General features: G+C 45.8%; 1 protein-coding gene across 5 annotated transcripts in view; it reads left to right on the forward strand.

Moving 5' to 3' along the window:
- Positions 1-20083, forward strand: part of LOC121863057 (coiled-coil domain-containing protein 18-like) — a 78548-nt gene that overhangs the window by 50615 nt on the left and 7850 nt on the right. For 4 of the 5 annotated variants that reach the window (XM_042361533.1, XM_042361532.1, XM_042361531.1 and 1 more), the window contains one exon: positions 1-112. This exon is cut by the window's left edge. The exons of the other annotated variant lie outside the window; for it this stretch is intronic. In XM_042361533.1, the coding sequence (XP_042217467.1) occupies positions 1-112 (112 nt within the window). The remainder of the gene's footprint in view (positions 113-20083) is intronic. 5 annotated transcript variants of the gene reach the window in all.

The following is a 20083-nucleotide window of genomic DNA, read 5'->3' on the forward strand; positions in this document are numbered from 1 at the left end:
GCGTGCACACTGCTGCTGCTGCTCACTACCCTGGTGGGCGTTGGCGCCGCCCTCAGACTCCTGATGCTCACCCGCCGTGACCTCGACTCTCTCCACTCCAGGATAAACTCAGGTAACAATAACACCTGTTCTAACACCTGTACAGCATGTGACAGGTGTCATGTCTTAAGGTAACACCTGTACAGCATGTTTTAAGTGCCTCGTTTCAGTAGAGGCAAGACAGTAATGCCTCTTGTAGAGCGAGGAGCCGTGTGTACAGCGTGGCTACAGGTGCCTCACCACAGAGAGTCAGTAACCCCCTAAGCATTTCAGGTAGTATCTTAATGGCACTGTTCCAGGAGGTGTAGTGTGTGTGGCACTCTTCCAGATAGTATATATATATGTGTGTGTGTGTGTGTGGAGCTGTTTCAGGTAGTGTATTAGTGGCAGTGTTCCTGAGAGTGTAAGTTTGGCATTGTTCCTGGTAACGTTTATGTGTCGGGACTCGTGGCTCTTTTCCTGGTATTTAGCTTCCAGGGTGTATTGTGGCACTGAAATACACTCTGACACCATTCCAGGCACAGTACATCGTGAAATTCCTGGTAATGTGTACACACTGCTCACCTCCACACTACTTTCTCCTCTCCCCTCTCCCTCACCACTCTCCCCTCTCCCTCACCACTCTCCCCTCTCCATCACCACTCTCCCCACCACTCTCCCCTCTCCCCACCACTCTCCCCTCTCCCCACCACCATGGCCGGGGTGTTTAAAGCCGTAATTTCCAGACCAACAGGAGAAAACATGTCAGGTGTTACTTTTTTCACCTGTGTGTTGACTGATGTTGAGGTGAGGGAGGCAGGGAGAGAGGGAGGGAGGCAGGGAGAGAGGGAGGGAGGCAGGGGGGGAGAGAGGGAGGGAGGCAGGGAGAGAGGGAGGGCGGCAGGGAGGGTTGATGGAAGGAGGGAATCCATGATGGAGGGAAGGAAGGAGGGAGGTCATGAGAGAGGAAGGGGGAGGGGGGTGCTGACACATACCTTGTTAAACGTAACATGGGATTTTGTGAGGTCCAACACACACCTGCCTCCTCCTCCTCCTCCTCTTCCTCCTCTTCCTCTTCCTCCTCCTCCTCTTCCCTCTCCTCATCCTCATTCACACCTGTACACATTCTCACACTCAACTTCACACGCTCTCTCTCTCTCTCTCTCTCTCTCTCTCTCTCTCTCTCTCTCTCTCTCTCTCTCTCAGTGCCTTCGTTCCATCATCTTATTTGCACCTTCAGTGTCCTCCGTGGTTGATGGTCCATTATAGTTATTGAGGCTTTTTATCGTGTGTGTGTGTGTGTGTGTGTGTGTGTGTGTGTGTGTGTGTGTGTGTGTGTGTGTGTGTGTGTGTGTGTGTGTGTGTGTGTGTGTGTGTGTGTGTGTGTGTGTGTGTGTGTGTGTGGTCACTCTTAATAGGTCCCCAGTTCTAAAGGGGCCTTAACCTAATCGGCATTAACCCAGTCATTACGTGAATTTGGGATCCCTTTAAAATCAGTTCCCCATTAAGACCGAAGACCTATTTATCCACCATATGAGTTTTAATGGCTTAATGGTTCAGTCTAAGGAACAATACAGTGCTAATGGCGTTTATACCGTCTTAGAGTCGAGCCATGAGGAACGCCACAATGCCTGCCTTTCATTGCACCATTAACGTAGCTTAACTGGCCATAGTGTTTACCTGGCCATAGTGTTTACCTGGCCGTTGTGTTTACCTGGCCATAGTGTTTACCTGGCCATAGTGTTTACCTGGCCATAGTGTTTACCTGGCCATAGTGTTTACCTGGCCATAGTGTTTACCTGGCCATAGTGTTTACCTGGCCATAGTGTTTACCTGGCCATAGTGTTTACCTGGCCGTTGTGTTTACCTGGCCATAGTGTTTACCTGGCCATAGTGTTTACCTGGCCATAGTGTTTACCTGGCCGTTGTGTTTACCTGGCCGTTGTGTTTACCGGGCCATAGTGTTTACCTGGCCATAGTGTTTACCTGGCCATAGTGTTTTTAGGACAGTCATGGGTTAATAGTGACTGTGGTGGTGAGTGGAGGTGACTGTGGTGAGGTAAGTGGTGGTAAGTGTGGTAGGAGACAGATGTGGTGGTGGTAAGTGTGGTAGGAGACAGATGTGGTGGTGGTAAGTGTGGTAGGAGACAGATGTGGTGGTGGTAAGTGTGGTAGGAGACAGGTGTGGTGGTGGTGAGTGTGGCAGGGGACAGGTGTGGTGGGTGGTAAGTGTGGTAGGAGACAGGTGTGGTGGGTGGTAAGTGTGGTAGGAGACAGGTGTGGTTGTGGTAAGTTTGGTAGGAGACAGGTGTGGTGGTGGTAAGTGTGGTAGGGGACAGGTAGGGTGTGGCAGGTAACAGTTAATATGGGAGAGTAGCGGTTATGTGTTGTTACTAGTCATTAGCAGAGTGTCTGTGTGTTACTTTACCTCCCCCCACATATTTTCCCACCCCTCCCCCCTCTCTCTCTCCCTTCCTTCCTTCCTTCCTTCCTTCCTTCCTTCCTTCCTTCCTTCCTTCCCTCACCACTACACACTTTTCTCCACCATCACCACTACACACTCTCCCTTCACTGACCACCCTACCCACCTGATCCACCCCCCACCCCTAACCAACCCTGACCCCACCCTCTTCACCCACCTTCACCCCACCTTCACCCACCCTCTTTGTAACAGTGTGTGGAATGGGTCCTGTTAAAATGTAATTCAGATTATAATTATTTTCATAGTTAATCCTAGTTAATCCTAAGGAGAGATTTGGCGATTATTTTTCTCATTTAATCCCTTTAGTTCCAAGAGAGATAATCGATTTAATTCCTTTTTTGAGATCTAATTGTGTTTTCTGATGAGTCTTTTGGTGATTAAAGGTAGGTGTAGGTGTGTGTGTGTGTGTGTGTGTGTGTGTGTGTGTGTGTGTGTGTGTGTGTGTGTGTGTGTGTGTGTGTGTGTGTGTGTGTGTGTGTGTGTGTGTGTGTGTGTGTGTGTGTGTGTGTGTGCGTGCGTGCGTGCGTGCGTGCGTGCGTGCGTTGATCAGCCGCCACCGTAAAACCTCTCGAACGAGTCTTCCTGCCACCAACAATGTCTGTCTGTCTGTCCTCACAATTCAAAGACATATTTTGATGTCTTGTTGCATTTTATTGTATATTAAACTTATTTTTTACCAGTTTGGTTTGGTTAGGTACAATACAAAAAATTCTTATAATAATAATAATAATAATAATAATAATAATAAACATAATATACTAAACTAAAGGTAAATATATAAAGTATTTCGGTAAGTTATTGAGTGTTTTAGATAATTAAGTGTAAACAATCATCTCTGTTTACCTGTGTCTACCTGTACTATATGATGTGTTAATGTGTTTATTTTTTGTTATTGCAGGTAATGCGCGATGAACTACAGGTGATTGTCTGTATTGGCGTCTGTCTCTCAGGTTGGTGAGTACTGCTGAGGGAATGGGGGGGAGATGTGAGGTGAGGTGAGGTGACCTTATCAATACTATCTCTTATTATCATACCTGTCATGTTGTACTTGTTCGACTGATACCATGAAATAGTTACACTCACACACACACACACACACACACACACACACACATATAGATTCAAGAACTGTCGCCTTCCAGCCTTCACAACTACAGTATATCATCCTAATATACTAATCTACTTTTACGAACATGATAGTATACTCTCTGGACTGATATATTACCTGTCTGAACGGAACATGTAGCTACTGAGGTAAGGAACAGGTTGAATTTATCTCATTAACTGTAGGTAGAGTCGTGGCGGTGTTTTCCAAAGTGACGCGAGGTAGTGAAATGTGGCTGGCTGGCACCGTAGAGTTTTACATCGTGGCCTGGGGGTGAATGTGGGATGACGGAGATATTATTTTGGTTTACAGATGAGGAATGTGTAGGTGGAGTGATGATATCTTTAGAATGTTTTAGTATAAATGTAGAGCCCACAACATTATCCATTACTCTCTCCAACATTCTCTCCAACATTCACCATCACTCCCCCAACACTCAAACCCTCTTCCCAACACTCCCCAATATAGTACTCCCCAACACTCGAACACTCCCTCAGTACACTCCAACACTCTCCAACACTCCCCCAACACCCCCAACAACACTCCCTCAATACACTCCAACACTCCTCCAACACTCCCAACACTCGAACAGTCCCTCAATACACTCCAACACTCCTCCAACACCCCCAACACTCAAGTACAGGTAACATAAACACTCATTCACTAAACACAATCATCACAAAAATACATATGATATAAAACAGTTTACAATAACAATACACATACACTTACACTCTACACCCCGACGATTATCAACCATTACCTCCCTTAAATGATCATTAGACTAATAGAAATGACTAATGGAGTACCGAGACCCATTTACATAAAGGGGGGGTAGTAATGGTACGTAGACATGACACCATTACATAACCCAGAGTTAATGTCTTGTATCATGTTAGGAAGTACACCGGTCTGTGCTGCCACCTCTCGGCCACTACAGGTACTGAGTCTCATTGAGTCTTACGTGTTTATATGGAGATTCGTAAGTAAACTGTTGTTAAGGTGTTGAATTATGATGTCAATAATTATAGAGACTCAGTTGATTATTATTTGAGGTGAAGAAGAAGTGAAGAAGAATTGAGGAGGAGGAAGGGAAGTGAAAGAGTAGAGTGGCTGGAAGGAGGAGGAGGAGGAGAAGAAGAAGAAGAAGAAGAAGAAGAAGAAGAAGAAGGAGGAGAAGGTGAAGAGGTAGAGTCGTGGCGGTGTTTTCCAAAGTGACGCGAGGTAGTGAAATGTGGCTGGCTGGCACCGTAGAGTTTTACATCGTGGCCTGGGGGTGAATGTGGGATGACGGAGATATTATTTTGGTTTACAGATGAGGAATGTGTAGGTGGAGTGATGATATCTTTAGAATGTTTTAGTATAAATGTAGAGCCCACAACATTATCCATTACTCTCTCCAACATTCTCTCCAACATTCACCATCACTCCCCCAACACTCAAACCCTCTTCCCAACACTCCCCAATATAGTACTCCCCAACACTCGAACACTCCCTCAGTACACTCCAACACTCTCCAACACTCCCCCAACACCCCCAACACTCGAACACTCCCTCAATACACTCCAACACTCTCCAACACTCCTCCAACACTCCCAACACTCGAACACTCCCTCAATACACTCCAACACTCCTCCAACACTCCTCCAACACCCCCAACACTCAAGTACAGGTAACATAAACACTCATTCACTAAACACAATCATCACAAAAATACATATGATATAAAACAGTTTACAATAATAATACACATACACTTACACTCTACACCCCGACGATTATCAACCATTACCTCCCTTAAATGATGATTAGACTAATAGAAATGACTAATGGAGTACCGAGACCCATTTACATAAAGGGGGGGGTAGTAATGGTACGTAGACATGATACCATTACATAACCCAGAGTTAATGTCTTGTATCATGTTAGGAAGTACACCGGTCTGTGCTGTCACCTCTCGCCCACTACAGGTACTGAGTCTCATTGAGTCTTACGTGTTTATATGGAGATTCGTAAGTAAACTGTTGTTAAGGTGTTGAATTATGATGTCAATAATTATAGAGACTCAGTTGATTATTATTTGAGGTGAAGAAGTGAAGAAGAATTGAGGAGGAGGAAGGGAAGTGAATGAGAAGAGTGGCTGGAAGGAGGAGGAGGAGTTGATGAAGAAGAAGAAGAAAAAGAAGAAGAAGAAGAAGAAGAAGAAGGAGGAGGAGGAGGAGGAGATGGAGGAGGAGGGGGAGGAAGCAGGGAAGTGAAAGAGAAGAGTGGAAGGTAGAAATCGTGGCGGTGTTTTCGAGAGACGCGAGGTAGTGAAATGTGGCTGGCTGGCACCGTAGAGTTTTACATCGTGGCCTGGGGGTGAATGTGGGATGACGGAGATATTATTTTGGTTTACAGATGAGGAATGTGTAGGTGGAGTGATGATATCTTTAGAATGTTTTAGTATAAATGTAGAGCCCACAACATTATCCATTACTCTCTCCAACATTCTCTCCAACATTCACCATCACTCCCCAACACTCGAACACTCCCTCAAACACTCCAACACTCTCCAACACTCCTCCAACACTCCCAACACTCGAACACTCCCTCAATACACACCAACACTCTCCAACACTCCTCCAACACCCCCAACACTCAAGTACAGGTAACATGAACACTCATTCACTAAACACAATCATCACATAAATACATATGATATAAAACAGTTTACAATAATAATACACATACACTTACACTCTACACCCCGACGATTATCAACCATTACCTCCCTTAAATGATCATTAGACTAATAGAAATGACTAATGGAGTACCGAGACCCATTTACATAAAGGGGGGGTAGTAATGGTACGTAGACATGACACCATTACATAACCCAGAGTTAATGTCTTGTATCATGTTAGGAAGTACACCGGTCTGTGCTGTCACCTCTCGGCCACTACAGGTACTGAGTCTCATTGAGTCTTACGTGTTTATATGGAGATTCGTAAGTAAACTGTTGTTAAGGTGTTGAATTATGATGTCAATAATTATAGAGACTCAGTTGATTATTATTTGAGGTGAAGAAGAAGTGAAGAAGAATTGAGGAGGAGGAAGGGAAGTGAATGAGAAGAGTGGATGGAAGGAGGAGGAGGAGGAGAAGAAGAAGAAAAAGAAGAAGAAGAATGAAAGAGATGAGTGGAAGGTAGAGTCGTGGCGGTGTTTTCGAAAGAGACGCGAGGTAGTGAAATGTGGCTGGCTGGCACCGTAGAGTTTTTTATCGTGTTATATATATTTGTCTTTATAATTCTTTAAATGTCGTGTTTTTGTTCTTATTACTTGTTACGTGTTGTTGTTCTTCCTATCTCCCATCTTTTTCTTCCTTCCTCATTTTCTCTTTATCTATCCATTTCCCTCCTCCTCTTCCTTTCATCCACTCTTCTCTTTCACTTCCCTTCCTCCTCAGTTCTCCTTCTCTTCTTCCTCCTCTTCGATCTTCCTCTTCATTCCTCCCTCTCCAGTCACCCATTCTTCTCCGTAATGAGATCCTTAGGGGAATGAGGGGAGGTGAAAGGGGATGAAGAGGAGTGGGGGTAGTGAGGAGGGGGGAGAGGGAAGAGGGGAGGAAGTGTCGGGTGATGAGAATGTGAGAGGGGAAGGAGATGGAGAGAAGGATGAAGGGAGGAAGAGAGGGTGAGGGGAGGAGGAGAGGGGAAGGGGATGAGAGGGGAGGGGGGGGGGGTAGGAGCTACATTTCTGGCATATTGAAGATAAGAGTAAAAGAAATTCAGGTCATCCAGTCAACAGTCATTCAGGTCAACGTCCACACAGTCGAGGTCATCCACTCAACATTTACTCAGGTCAACTACCACCAGCATAGGTCAAGGTCATAGGTACAGGTTTAAGTCACTTGTTAGTAGTTGTGGTAGTTGTGATGGTGGTAGTGGAGGGGTGATAAGGGTAGTGGTGGTAATGGTGGTAGTGGTGATTAATGGTGGTAATGGTGGTAGTGGTGGTAATGGTGGTAGTGGAGGGGTGATAGGGGTAGTGGTGGTAATGGTGGTAGTGGTGGTTAATGGTGGTAGTGGTGGTAATGGTGGTGGCTAGTATACTTGAAGGGATAATGACTTTATTGTTATTTATCTTGTATTAAAATAGGTGGTGGAGGTGTTAAGGAGGGCTGGTAGTTGTGGTGGTAGTTGTGATGATGGTGGTAGTTGTGATGATGGTGGTAGTTGTGATGATGGTGGTAGTTGTGGTGATGATGGCAGTCGTGGTGGTGTTGGTAGTTGTGGTAATGGTGATAGTTGTGATGATGGTGGTAGTTGTGATGATGGTGGTAGTTGTGATGATGGTGGTTCTTTATGCCCCCCCCACCCCCACACACACCTGTAAGGCACTCTAACATGGCGGGAGGCATCATTAGGCATGCTAGAGATGGCACCATGTGTGAGGTGGATATAATGATGTAGTGGTGGTTGTGGTAGAGGGGATGGTAAAGGAGGAGGAGGTTGTTTTGGTGAAGATGGTGGAGGAGGGGGAGTTAGTGTTGGAGAAGGAGGTAGTGTTGGAGAAGGAGGTAGTGTTGGAGAAGGAGGTAGTGTTGGACAAGGAGGTAGTGTTGGAGAAGGAGGTAGTGTTGGACAAGGAGGTAGTGTTGGACAAGGAGGTAGTGTTGGAGAAGGAGGTAGTGTTGGACAAGGAGGAGTTTGTGTTGGAGAAGGAGACAGTGTTGGAGGAGGAGGTGGAGGTAGTGTTGGAAATAGTGTTGGAGGATGAGGTGGGGGTAGTGTTGGAGGCGGAGGTGGAGGTAGTGTTGGAGATAGTGTTGGAGGAGGACTTGTGTCATTAATCCCTTGAATAATATATACATCCCTGGCGGGTAAATATCAGAGGTCGATATTACAGGACCATTTCTGCTTATTGACCTTAGCCCGTGACCTTGACCTTAACCCGTGACCTTGGCCTTAACCCGTGACCTTAACCTTGGGTGGTATAGGGTCAAATAACACTCTCTCCCTCTCATCCCTCAGGTCAGGTCAGGTCAGGTCACGGGGGAAGATGAAGGTCTGTGTACTGGACTGATCGACTTATTGCAGTGGCTCGCTGTCTAATGAGGGCTACTGTGTCCGTCCGTGAATTCGTTCGTGTGTCTGTCCGTGTAACCGTCCGTGTGTCCGTTCTTGCTGTCCTGGACTGTGTTATGGCGCCACCTTCACTTAACCACCTTGTTTACCTCGTCCTGTTTGTTGTTGACTGTATACTTAGGCACCCATTCACAACTGGGTCGACTAGAGGAGCCCCCGGGATGCAAACTTAGGGAACCTAAGGGTAAGAGATGAGCGCTGTATACACTAGGCCACCACCCCACCGCACGGTCTTGATTTGGAAATGATAACAGTGTGTGTGTGTGTGAGAGTATATATTTGTGTATATGTATGTATGTATGTATGTATGTATGTATGTAGGTCTATCTATCTATCTATCTATCTATCTATCTTTCTTTCTATCTATGCTGTGGGCCGGGGATGAGGTTGGACCTGGCACTAGAGAGTTGGCACTGTGCCACCAACAGTATCTTGCATAGTAACTTCAGCTCCCACACACACACACACACGGACGGACGGACGGACGGAGGGACGTCTTTACTTCCACCCGTCCCTCCTTCCGTCTCTCCTTCTTTCCTACCGTCCCTCCTTTCCAACCGTCCTTCCTTCCTTCCTTCCTTCCTTTTCTCCCGTCCCACCGTCCCTCCCTCCTTCCTTCCTTCCGTCCCTCATTCCTTCCTTCCTTCCGTCCCTCATTCCTTCCTTCTGTCCCTCCTTCTTTCCTACCGTCCCTCCCTCCTTCCTTCCGTCCCTCCTTCTTTTCTTCCGTCTCCCCTTCTTTCCTTCCGCCCCTCCTTCTTTCCTTCCGTCCCGCCTTCCTTCTTTCCTTCCGTCCCTCCTTCTTTCTTTCCTTCCGTCCCTCCTTCTTTCCTTCCGTCTCCCCTTCTTTCCTCCCGTCCCACCGTCTCTCCGCCCACCCGTCTACAGAGAAATAGTTCCCGAATCGTAACTTGAATTCCCACGCACCACTTAGCATAGGCGCCCCCTGCTAGTGACCTTTGGCATCCGGGGCCAAGGTCAACGAAGGTCAAACAAGGTCAGGGCTATCATGATACGTCTAGCAGGGGAGTCTTTATGTAAATGCCTGTGTAAACAAGTGACGTCAAAATTTCTCTGTGACTCGACTGTAAGAATGTGTGTTGACGGGAGCGAGAGTTATGGTCTGTCTGTCTGTCTGTCTTTCTCCCTGTCATTTTTCTCCCTGATCACCTTTCTCCCTGTACCTCTCCCTCACCACTTCTCCCCTACACCCCTACCCGACCTACACCCCCATGGTCTTGTGAGGTATTTTTTTTAAAGGTTTATCTCAGTAAGGTCCCAGAAAATTTGCCTCACTCACTCATTTACATAATTGACGATGGTTGTTCAGAAGACCAAGACATCATTAAGGTTTGGCCGTGGACGTTATTGTATTTTACTCTTGGTGAATGTATGAGAGGAATGTATAAGAGGATTGTATTAGGTGTGTTTATAAGCTGAATGTATGAGGTGAATGTGAAGATCAATAAACTTATAACCCATGAAGTATAAATGAAATAAACAACACGAAAGTATAAATGAAACAACACTGGAAAAAAACAAAATATCGACATATACACATTCCAAGACTATGTAGCCAATTACTGTTATTTTTTTACTTATATTTTACCGTAACTCAGGTGCTTATCTCGCCTTTCTGAGATGACGTCAGCGTGTTTTTATCGTGTTTACGTGGAACAAAAAAAAACCCACCCAGACTCCTCCTGTGTGTGTTTCAATGTGGTGATAAAAGTGTAAATAATGTGATATTGTTAATCTATAAGGTCGAGATTCATAAACCATGGGGTAGTGAGTGTCGCTCTTATGGAGGCTAGTTATTATGTCCCATTTTTTATTAATATTATATAGAACACGGGGGAGGGGGAGGAGGAGGGGGGCAAAAGAGTGTTATAATAAAAATGTAAACACAGATATTGATTACTTGAAGCTGCCCTCTGTCTGTCTGTCTGTCTGTCTGTCTCCTCTTATCCCAGTCCGCTCCCCTATTCCCAGCACCTGTCCCTGTTAGTCCCTGAGGCCATCTAACCCAGTCACCTATCCCAGTCAGCTATCCCAGGCCGTCAGAGGTGGTATCAATGTGGTCAATTTGGCGTCTGTAAAAATATTGTGAGAAGTAAGAGCTTTACGGAGTGAGGGAGAGGTGAGGGGAGGAAGGGAGTGAGAGAGAGGAAACCGGGGAGAAGAGACACATGGGGTGATGAGAGAGGGAGAGTGAGAGGAGATAAAAGAGGTGGGAAGGGAGGGAGAAGAGGAGAGAGAGAGAGAAAGTGGGAGAGTGAGTGAGAGGAACAAAGGGAGAGAGTGGAGAGTTAACGGCCTGAAAGAAGGGAGGAAGATAGATGGAAAGATAAATGGAGGGGGAGAGTGAAGGAGGGAGAGAATGAAAGAGTAAGAGTGAAGGAGGAAGGATGAGAGAGAGAGAGAGAGAGAGAGAGAGAGAGAGAGAGAGAGAGAGAGAGAGAGAGAGAGAGAGAGAGAGAGAGAGAGAGAGAGAGAGAGAGAGAGAGAGTATTGTTTATGTGTGTGTGTGTGTGTCAATTTATATGTCAACGAATGAAAGATAGATGGGCAAAGACAGACAGACAGCAGGTGGTGGAGGAGACAGGTGAGTCACAGGTAGGCCAACACCCAATGTTATTGACCCGCACACTCTATACCGCCTAGTTATCAACACACGGTCTGACACCACCTGACCTGACCTCACTTGAACCCTGACCTGACAAACCATCATACTTGACCTGATCTAAACCATCACCTGACCTAAACTATGACCTGATTTGACATAAACCATCACCTTGACCTAAGCCATCACCTAACCTTTCCTGACAAACCATCAAACTTGACCTAAATTATCACACCTGATATGACCTGACCTGACCCGTGGAAAAGTTACCTTACCGGAAGCAACATTAAAATTCATCATTATAAGTCAATTAAATATTTATAAGACTTTACATACATTAACTACGCCTGATTTCAACCCCTGGCGGCATATATTTTAACTTAAATAATAAAAGTGTAAGCGATTGGTTGTGGTGGTAGTGGTGATGATGGTGGTGATGATAGTCAGTGATGATAGTAGTAGTAGTAGTAGTAGTGAAGGGATTATGGTAGTGGTGGTGGTGGTGGTGGTAGTAGTGGTGGTGGTAGTGGTAGTAGTGGTGGTAGTGGTGAAGGGGACGACGCTAACATTAAGTGCTCGTAAAGTTATGTGTGGAGAACTGTATAAACTTGAGAGAGAGAGAGAGAGAGAGAGAGAGAGAGAGAGAGAGAGAGAGAGAGAGAGAGAGAGAGAGAGAGAGAGAGAGAGAGAGAGAGAGAGAGAGAGAGAGAGAGAGAGTCTCCTCTCATCAACAATTCATAAGTTTTAAAGTTCGCTTCCTCCTTCAGCACCAAGTTTCACCTTTGTGGACTCAACGCTTAAGGTACTCTCTCTCTCTCTCTCTCTCTCTCTCTCTCTCTCTCTCTCTCTCTCTCTCTCGCAGTTGCTCGTATCAACAACCATCAATTGCTCTTCGTCATCGTCTGGTCTCCACTAATGAAGCCTTTCCAAGTTCCAATATTATATTACAAATAAACCCACGATGCTCTGTCTGTCTGTCTGTTTGTCTGTCTGTAGCCTGTATGTCTGTCTGTCTGTCTTTGTTTTTATCTCTCTGTATCTGTGTCTCTGTCTGTCTGTCTGTCACCTGGTCTTAGTATCATATCATTACGACACTGTTGTATACCTGTGTTAATTAAAGGTTAAAGTTAAGTCATATCAAAATGGCTTGTAGGTCTTATTTATTTTTTCATGATATTTAAAGTTCACGGACAAATATCAATTTTTTCATTATTTTTTTTTTAAACTTGTATGAGAATGCGTCCGAAAACACCGTCTATTTTCTTGGTTCATGAGAGGGAAATAATTGTTTTTTTTATCCCCTTCGTATGTTGTAATATTTAACCATAGCGATAAAACAACCGTCTGTGTTTGTTTGTTTGGATTCGTGTTTGTATTTATGTTTGTTTGTTTGAATCGTAAGGGGTCAGAAGAGGTAGTGTTTGTCTTCAGTGCCTTATGTCAACAGAGGTCAAACTATGGGTGTATTATTGCATGTTGTGGGTAGGTACAGCACTCGTTTCCCGTCCTAATGGTCACTGGTTCGATCCCGTGGTACTCTCTCTCTCGTTCTATAACCGATGGTGACAAGATAGTGGCGATAAAGGTGAAGGGAGGGGGAGGGGAAGGGAAGTGTGATGATAATGGAAGAGGAAGAATAAGCAATAAAGGAAGGGGGATGGGAGGGTGTGAAGGGTGATAAAACTGGGACAGGACAGACAGTGAGAGAGTGATGATGATTATGGAAGAGGGGAAATGGAATAGGTAGACAGATAATGGTAATAAAAATAGAAGAGGGGGGATATAAGATAATGATGATGATGAGATGGAAAGGGGAGGATGGAATAATTAGTGGTGATGCTGGAATAGAGAAGGAAAAGAAAAGGATGATGGAATAGGAGGAGATAGTGTGTGTGTGTGTGTGTGTGTGTGTGTGTGTGTGAAAATCTAGGGTACATTTACATAACATTTCAATATACTAAAAATAAAGTGTTTTTTTTCTCCCGTCCATTACTGTCCATTCAGATTCCATCCGTCTACCGTCCGTCCGTCTACCGTCCGTTCCGTCTCATTATGAAGTTATGTCTGTCTAGCACACACACACACACACACACACACACACACACACACACACACACACACACACACACACACACAAGGTCCCCCCCCCTCAGTAAACAAGCATTCAATCACATCTCTAATGACCCATAATGACTTAGTAAAATGATCATTATCACATCACACGACTCATTACTCCCCACACACCCTCGCCATTAGTACACGGTGTTGGTCAGTTACACGTCGTTATCATGGTCAATTGGCTGTCCTCGTTGGGAGTGATAATTATGGTGGGGGGCTGTGATTTGTGACTTGAAGTTGAGGTGTGTGTGTGTGTGTGTGTGTGTGTGTGTGTGTGTGTGTGTGTGTGTGAGTGAGAGAGGTTGGGGTTGGGTTGGGTTAGTTTAGGTTAGGTTAGGTTAGGTTAGGGGGGAGGGATAGGCTTAACCAATCACCACAGAGGAACGATTGTAACGCCATCAAACACCCAGGGAAGGGACAGATTCGACCAATCACCACAGAGAAACAGTTGTAACGTCATCAAACACCCAGGAAAGGGACAGACTCGACCAATCACCACAGAGAAACAGTTGTAACGTCATCAAACACCCAGGGAAGGGACAGACTCGACCAATCACCACAGAGAAACAGTTGTAACGTCATCAAACACCCAGGAAGGACAGACTCGACCAATCACCACAGAGAAACAGTTGTAACGTCATCAAACACCCAGGAAAGGGACAGACTCGACCAATCACCACAGAGAAACAGTTGTAACGTCATCAAACAGCTGGTACGGGGAGCCAGTCATAATCATCCACCGTACGTGTGTTACATCAGATAAAAACGCCTTAATAATGATCGTACGTCAAGCAGTGAAGGGCTAAATCCTATTAATCTTACTTCAGGGGGACGCACGATGAGACTATATCAGATTACGTCAGTCACTCCTTCAGGTACGAGAAGAGTGGGGGGAGAGGGAGGGACAGGGGGAGAGAGTGGATGGATTTCAGGCAACGAGGGAGTGAGTGGAGTGAATATCCGAGAGAGAGAGAGAGAGAGAGAGAGAGAGAGAGAGAGAGAGAGAGAGAGAGAATACAAAATATGGAGGAAGTGACGATAAGTATATTTTAGTTTTATACACACACACACACACACACACACACCTCATCATCGAATCACCGCTCATTACTCGTGTCCATAGCAACACTCACAACGTTGCTAAGTGAATCGGGTCGACACTTTGTGCCATTTACTGTCAATTTTTTTTTGTCAGTTTAATTCTTCAGAAAAAATGGTAAAAGTTATTGGAAAGAATTATTTATGATGTTTTTGTTTTAAGTATCGTGTAATTTTAGTGTTTGTTGCCTTTCATTCTTTCTTTCTTTCTCTCTTTCTCTCTTTCTTTCTTTCTTTCTTTCTTTCAAACGCGTTATATGGGAGCAATAACATTGACAACAACAACACCAATAATAACAACACTAACAACAACAACAACAAATAATAATAATAATAATAATAATAATACAAGAAAATATTAATAAAGGCGGGAAGTTAATCCTGACGTCATTAAACCAACTTTATTGATTAAGAAGGTCATTAGTGGCGGTAAAACAAGGGGGGGGGGTCTTCCTCCTCCTCCTCCTCCTCCCTCTCCCTCCTCTTCTCCCCCCTCCTCCCCCTCTCCCTCCCTCTTCTCCCCCTCCTCCCCCCTCCTCCTCCTCCCTCTCCTTAACCCCAGCTTCTTTCTTCTCCTTTTTCCTCTACTTTTTTCCTCCTAGTTCTTCCTCTTCTTCGTATTTCTTCCCTCCTTTTTTCCTTCTTTTCTTTTAAAATTTCTTACCTCTTCCTCTTTACTTCTTTCTTCTCCCCTCCTCCCCTCTCCCTCCCTCTTCTTCCCCCTCCTCCCTCCTCCTCTTCTCCCCTTCCTCCTCCTCCTCCCCTCCCCCTCCCCCTCCTCTCCTCCTCCCCCTCTCCCTCCTCTTCTCTCCCCCTCCTCCAAGTTAACAAATCCCTGGCGTGAAAGGACCACAAACATCCCTTACTGAGAAGTGGAGGGTCCTTATCCCCTCTCCCCCTCTCTTCCCCCCTCTCTCTCTCTCTCTCTCTCCCCCTCTCTCTCCTCTCCTCCCTCCCTCTCCCCTCTCTCTCTCTCCTCTCTCTCAGTTGGTCCTCCTCCTCCTTCCATCTTTGTTCCTTCTTCTTACTTTCCTTACTTATCTTCGTTACTTTCATCTCCCTCCCTCCCTCCTCTCGCCTCCTCCTGGCATTTGAAGGGGAAGAGGTGGAAGAGGAATTAGACTAGGAGGAGGAGGAGGGGGAAGGTGTGAGTTGGGTGTGGCTTCCTTCCTCCTCTTACCCTCTCCCCTTCCCCCTTCTCCCCCTTCCTTCTCCCCTTCTCCTCTCCTAACCTCATCTCCTCTTCCCCTCCCCCTCTCTCCATCTACCCCTCCCTCCCCCCTCTCCTAACCTCTGTTAATCCCAGGACACTCAACACCTCCCCAGATACTCGTTCTTCTCTACCTGCACCATCCTGGGATAAAAAAAATTGACCTCAACCCAGAAAAGGTAAATCGACTTTGACTTAAAAACGAAAAAAATCAATAAATTGTCTCATATAAAAGAAAAATAAAAGAAAAAACAAACAAATAAAATAGAAAAAATAAAAGAACTTTCTCTTATTAATTAACTTTCACTCGGAGAAAATCTTTACCCCTAAAAGAGACTAATTAAATTTTCACTTCCAAAGAAATCTTGAAATTTAACTTCCATTATTTGTCAGAGAAAGTGTGAGTCATTAATAGGGAAACAAAAAGAAAGTAAAAAAAAACAGTAACTCATTTATAGAAAGTAATGAGAGAGAGTTAGGATAGGTTAGGTTAGGAGGATAGATTGTGTCTTGGCTGGGCTGTTACCCCTTAAGACAACACGGGTGAGGGCTCTCTACCTGTGTGTGTGAGGGAGAGAATTTGTGTGTGAGGGAGAGTGTGGGGGAGAGAATTTGTGTGTGAGGGAGAGTGAGGGAGAGAATTTGTGTGTGAGGGAGAGAATTTGTGTGTGAGGGAGAGTGTGGGGGAGAGAATTTGTGTGTGAGGGCGAGTGAGGGAGAGAATTTGTGTGTGAGGGAGAGTGTGATGGAGAGAGAGAGTTATGCAAGGCGCTAGTTAGGATGGCAACCTTGAACAATAGCATTAGTGTTTGTTTGTCATGTTTACCGTATATAATTTTCGCTGTGGCAAATTAAAGATAACACTGACCTGGCAAAATGTCCATCGAATATATCAATAGATTTTCCACTTCCCTAAATATATTTCTAACAATATTCTCCTAAATAAATATATTAATATGAGAATTACGTGTTTATGGCGGCTATTTTGGATTTTACCTTCTAATATGGCCGCCACCAGATGCTCAACATACAGACGTGTCATTGATATTTTATGTAAAAAAAAATTACTTTGTATTGATATAAGTTTGTGTATCCCAGTGTCATATTTGTCGTCTTGTTAAATATATAATGTACAATATATAGTATGTCAGTCACATAAGACGGACAAAATACAGTAAAAATATTATAAATGTTTATTATAAAGACAATTAGGTAAAGTACAGGGGTGAGTCTCGTGTTTTATCAGACTGAGGCAGTACTGGCAGGTCCCAGGAGCAGATAGTGTCTCTCAGGTTCAACAAGTCCTGAGGGAGGGAATGGTATCCATGGGGTCCTCGTCGATATCCATGGGGACAACCTCACTCATCGGCTCATCTTCAATGTCTATAGGATGTTTTGACGTCGTTAGGCGTATAGAGACATTTGATAAGAATTGGGTATCCGTCCTCAGTCATGTGGAAGAAGCCGCCATCAACTTCTTCCTCGGGGATACAGCAGACAGAGGTCCAGTTACCAAAAGAGTATATTGTCGTCATTGTTGATGGAGAATATTTTGACGCCTTAAACAGGTCCACTTGTACTCTGCCTTCACTGGTCCTCCTTTTAAAATTTGGGGTCAAGGTAGATATAGTTGGAGGTAAAACACTATAAGAGTGTTACAGTATAGTACTAGTGTTATAGTGATCATGTAGTACTAGTGTTATAGTGATCATGTAGTACTTGTGATGTAGTGAACATCATCAAGGAACTTTGTAAACACGGTGTAGCTGTCACAGTGAGTTAAGACATACGCTCCGTGTGTGTTCCTCTTTACGCCCTGTTTATACGTCAATAACCGAGTGTCGGACCTAAATTAACCGTACCCAAAGCTTGAACCGAACCCGAAACCTGAACCGAACCCCAAATTTGAATCCGAAACCTGAACTGAACCCCAAACCCGACCCCGAAACCTGAACCGAACTCCAAACCCGAACCCAAACCGAAAGCCGATCTGAACCCGATGGAGGTTGGTTTAACAAGTATCACCACTATTACTACCACCACTACCACCATCACCACGCGGTCAACATTGCACAGGTGATGTAAATAAGAACACGGAGAAGCCACGTTAGATATAAGAGAACCAATGGGGCCTATTAGGGCTGGGGTCTATTAGGACTGGGGTCTACAAGGACTGTGAGGGAATATATTTGTCCGTTTGTCTGGGGATGTGCAAGACGCAGGTGTTGTATTGATCACAGGTGAGAGGGAGCAGGTATCAAGGGCCAGGTGAGAGGGGGCAGGTGAGAGGGGGCTGGTGTCAAGGGCCAGGTGAGAGGGAGCAGGTATCAAGGGCCAGGTGAGAGGGGGCAGGTATCAAGGGCCAGGTGAGAGGGAGCAGGTGTCAAGGGCCAGGTGAGAGGGCAGGTAAGAGAGCAGGTGAGAGGGAAGTCCAGGTCTCATACCGGCTTAATAATGCAGACCGCAGCTTCCCCCAGCAGCACCAGCAGAATGCAGGATACAGCAGACATGGTTGCTCCTCCTGCAGACACAGTCACCGCAGACACCCTGACAGGCAGACGGACATCAGGAGAGGGGTAAGGGGGGGGGGTGGATAGTTTGGATCTGGGAATGGATCAAGTTGTTAATTAAATGGTTTCTCTCAGTGGGCAATCTAAAAGGTGGGAAGGAGACAGGTTAATTAAAATAGACGCCATTGTTGGGGAATTATTGGTCGTTAGTGAAGGTGAGCACCGCTAGGGGGCTATGGAGGCCACACACACACACACACACACACACACACACACACATCTCTCCACCATCCCTCCAACACTTGTCCTACTCCTCGCCACCATTGAAGGGGGGATGGCCAGGGTGGGATGAAGGGGATGGCCAGGATGGGGTGAAGGGGATGGCCAGGGTGGGGTGAAGGGGATGGCCAGGGTGGGGTGAAGGGGATGGCCAGGGTGGGGTGAAGGGGATGGCCAGGGTGGGTGAAGGGATGGCCAGGATGGGGTGAAGGATGGCCAGGGGTGGGGTGGGGATGGCCAGGGTGGGGTGAAGGGATGGCCAGGATGGGGTGAAGGGGATGGCCAGGATGGGGTGAAGGGGATGGCCAGGGTGTGGTGAAGGGGTGGGTAGTCATGTTGTTGATAAGCAATGAGATAACTTCAGTACACATGACCTCTAATTACCATACGTATAGTTACTGAAGCTCAAATTGCGACAGTCGGGGTTCTCTTAGGTTAATAATCCATCTTTATAATTTAATAACTTGTACGGATATAATCTCTGGGGTTGAATTACCATTTTAATATGTATTTGAGTTGGAATATTATACGCTTGCTTCTGGTGATGTCTTGGCCGTCACTGCTAGGGGTTCATTATGGCCAAGTTACTGACCTGGCGTCTTGTATAACCTAACACGTCTCAACAAACGAACCTTGATTATTTATTACTTATTATTTGTTATTATTTATCATTTTAGTTATTTAAGGAGAGAGAGAGAGAGAGAGAGAGAGAGAGAGAGAGAGAGAGAGAGACCCTGCCTAGTAAATATACACAGTCATTCTACACCTCAAAGCTTTCCCCTTCCCCCCCTCTCCCCATCTCCTCCCCCTACCCTCCCCCCCCCTTCCCATGCCCCTACGGTAGAGATGTAAGTGAGACGGAGGAGACAGGTGTGAAGAGATTGGTTCTAGATTGGGAAATAATTTGGGTTTAACGTTGTGTGAATGTGACAAGATGCGCCTGTGTGTGTGTGTGTGTGTGTGTGTGTGTGTGTGTGTGTGTGTGTGTGTGTGGGGTGGTGGGTGGTGGTGGTGGTGGGTGGGTGGGTTATTTAGGTGGTAGGTGGTGGTGGGTAAGTGGTGGTGGTAGGTGGTAGGTGGTGGTGGTGATGGTGGTGGTGGTGGTGGTGATGGTAGGTGGTGGTGGTAGGTGGTGGTGGTAGGTGGTGATGCTATTGTTAATGGTAGGGGTGGGTAGATAAGTGAGTAATGGTGATAGTTAGTGGTGATAATGGAGGCTGGAAGGGTGATACAGGATGTCTACCTCTTCCGGTGACAGTCATCTGGAGGCTAGGGGAAGGGTAGGGCTGTCAGGAGCTGTTGTTGAGAGGATTAATCGCTGGGAGGTCTGACAGTCGGGGCGATATGTGTGTGAGAGGTGTTGGTGGAGAGGTGTTGGTGGAGAGGTAGGTGGTGTGGAGAGGTGGAGAGGTGTTGGTGGAGAGGTGTTGGTGGAGAGGTGTTGGTGGAGAGGTGTTGGTGGAGAGGTGGTGTTGGTGAAGTGTTGGTGGAGAGGTGGTGATGCTCTCTCT

This window comes from Homarus americanus, unplaced genomic scaffold (genome assembly GCF_018991925.1).
Source record: "Homarus americanus isolate GMGI-L3 unplaced genomic scaffold, GMGI_Hamer_2.0 scaffold54679, whole genome shotgun sequence".
In the NCBI taxonomy this organism is placed as follows: domain Eukaryota; kingdom Metazoa; phylum Arthropoda; class Malacostraca; order Decapoda; family Nephropidae; genus Homarus; species Homarus americanus.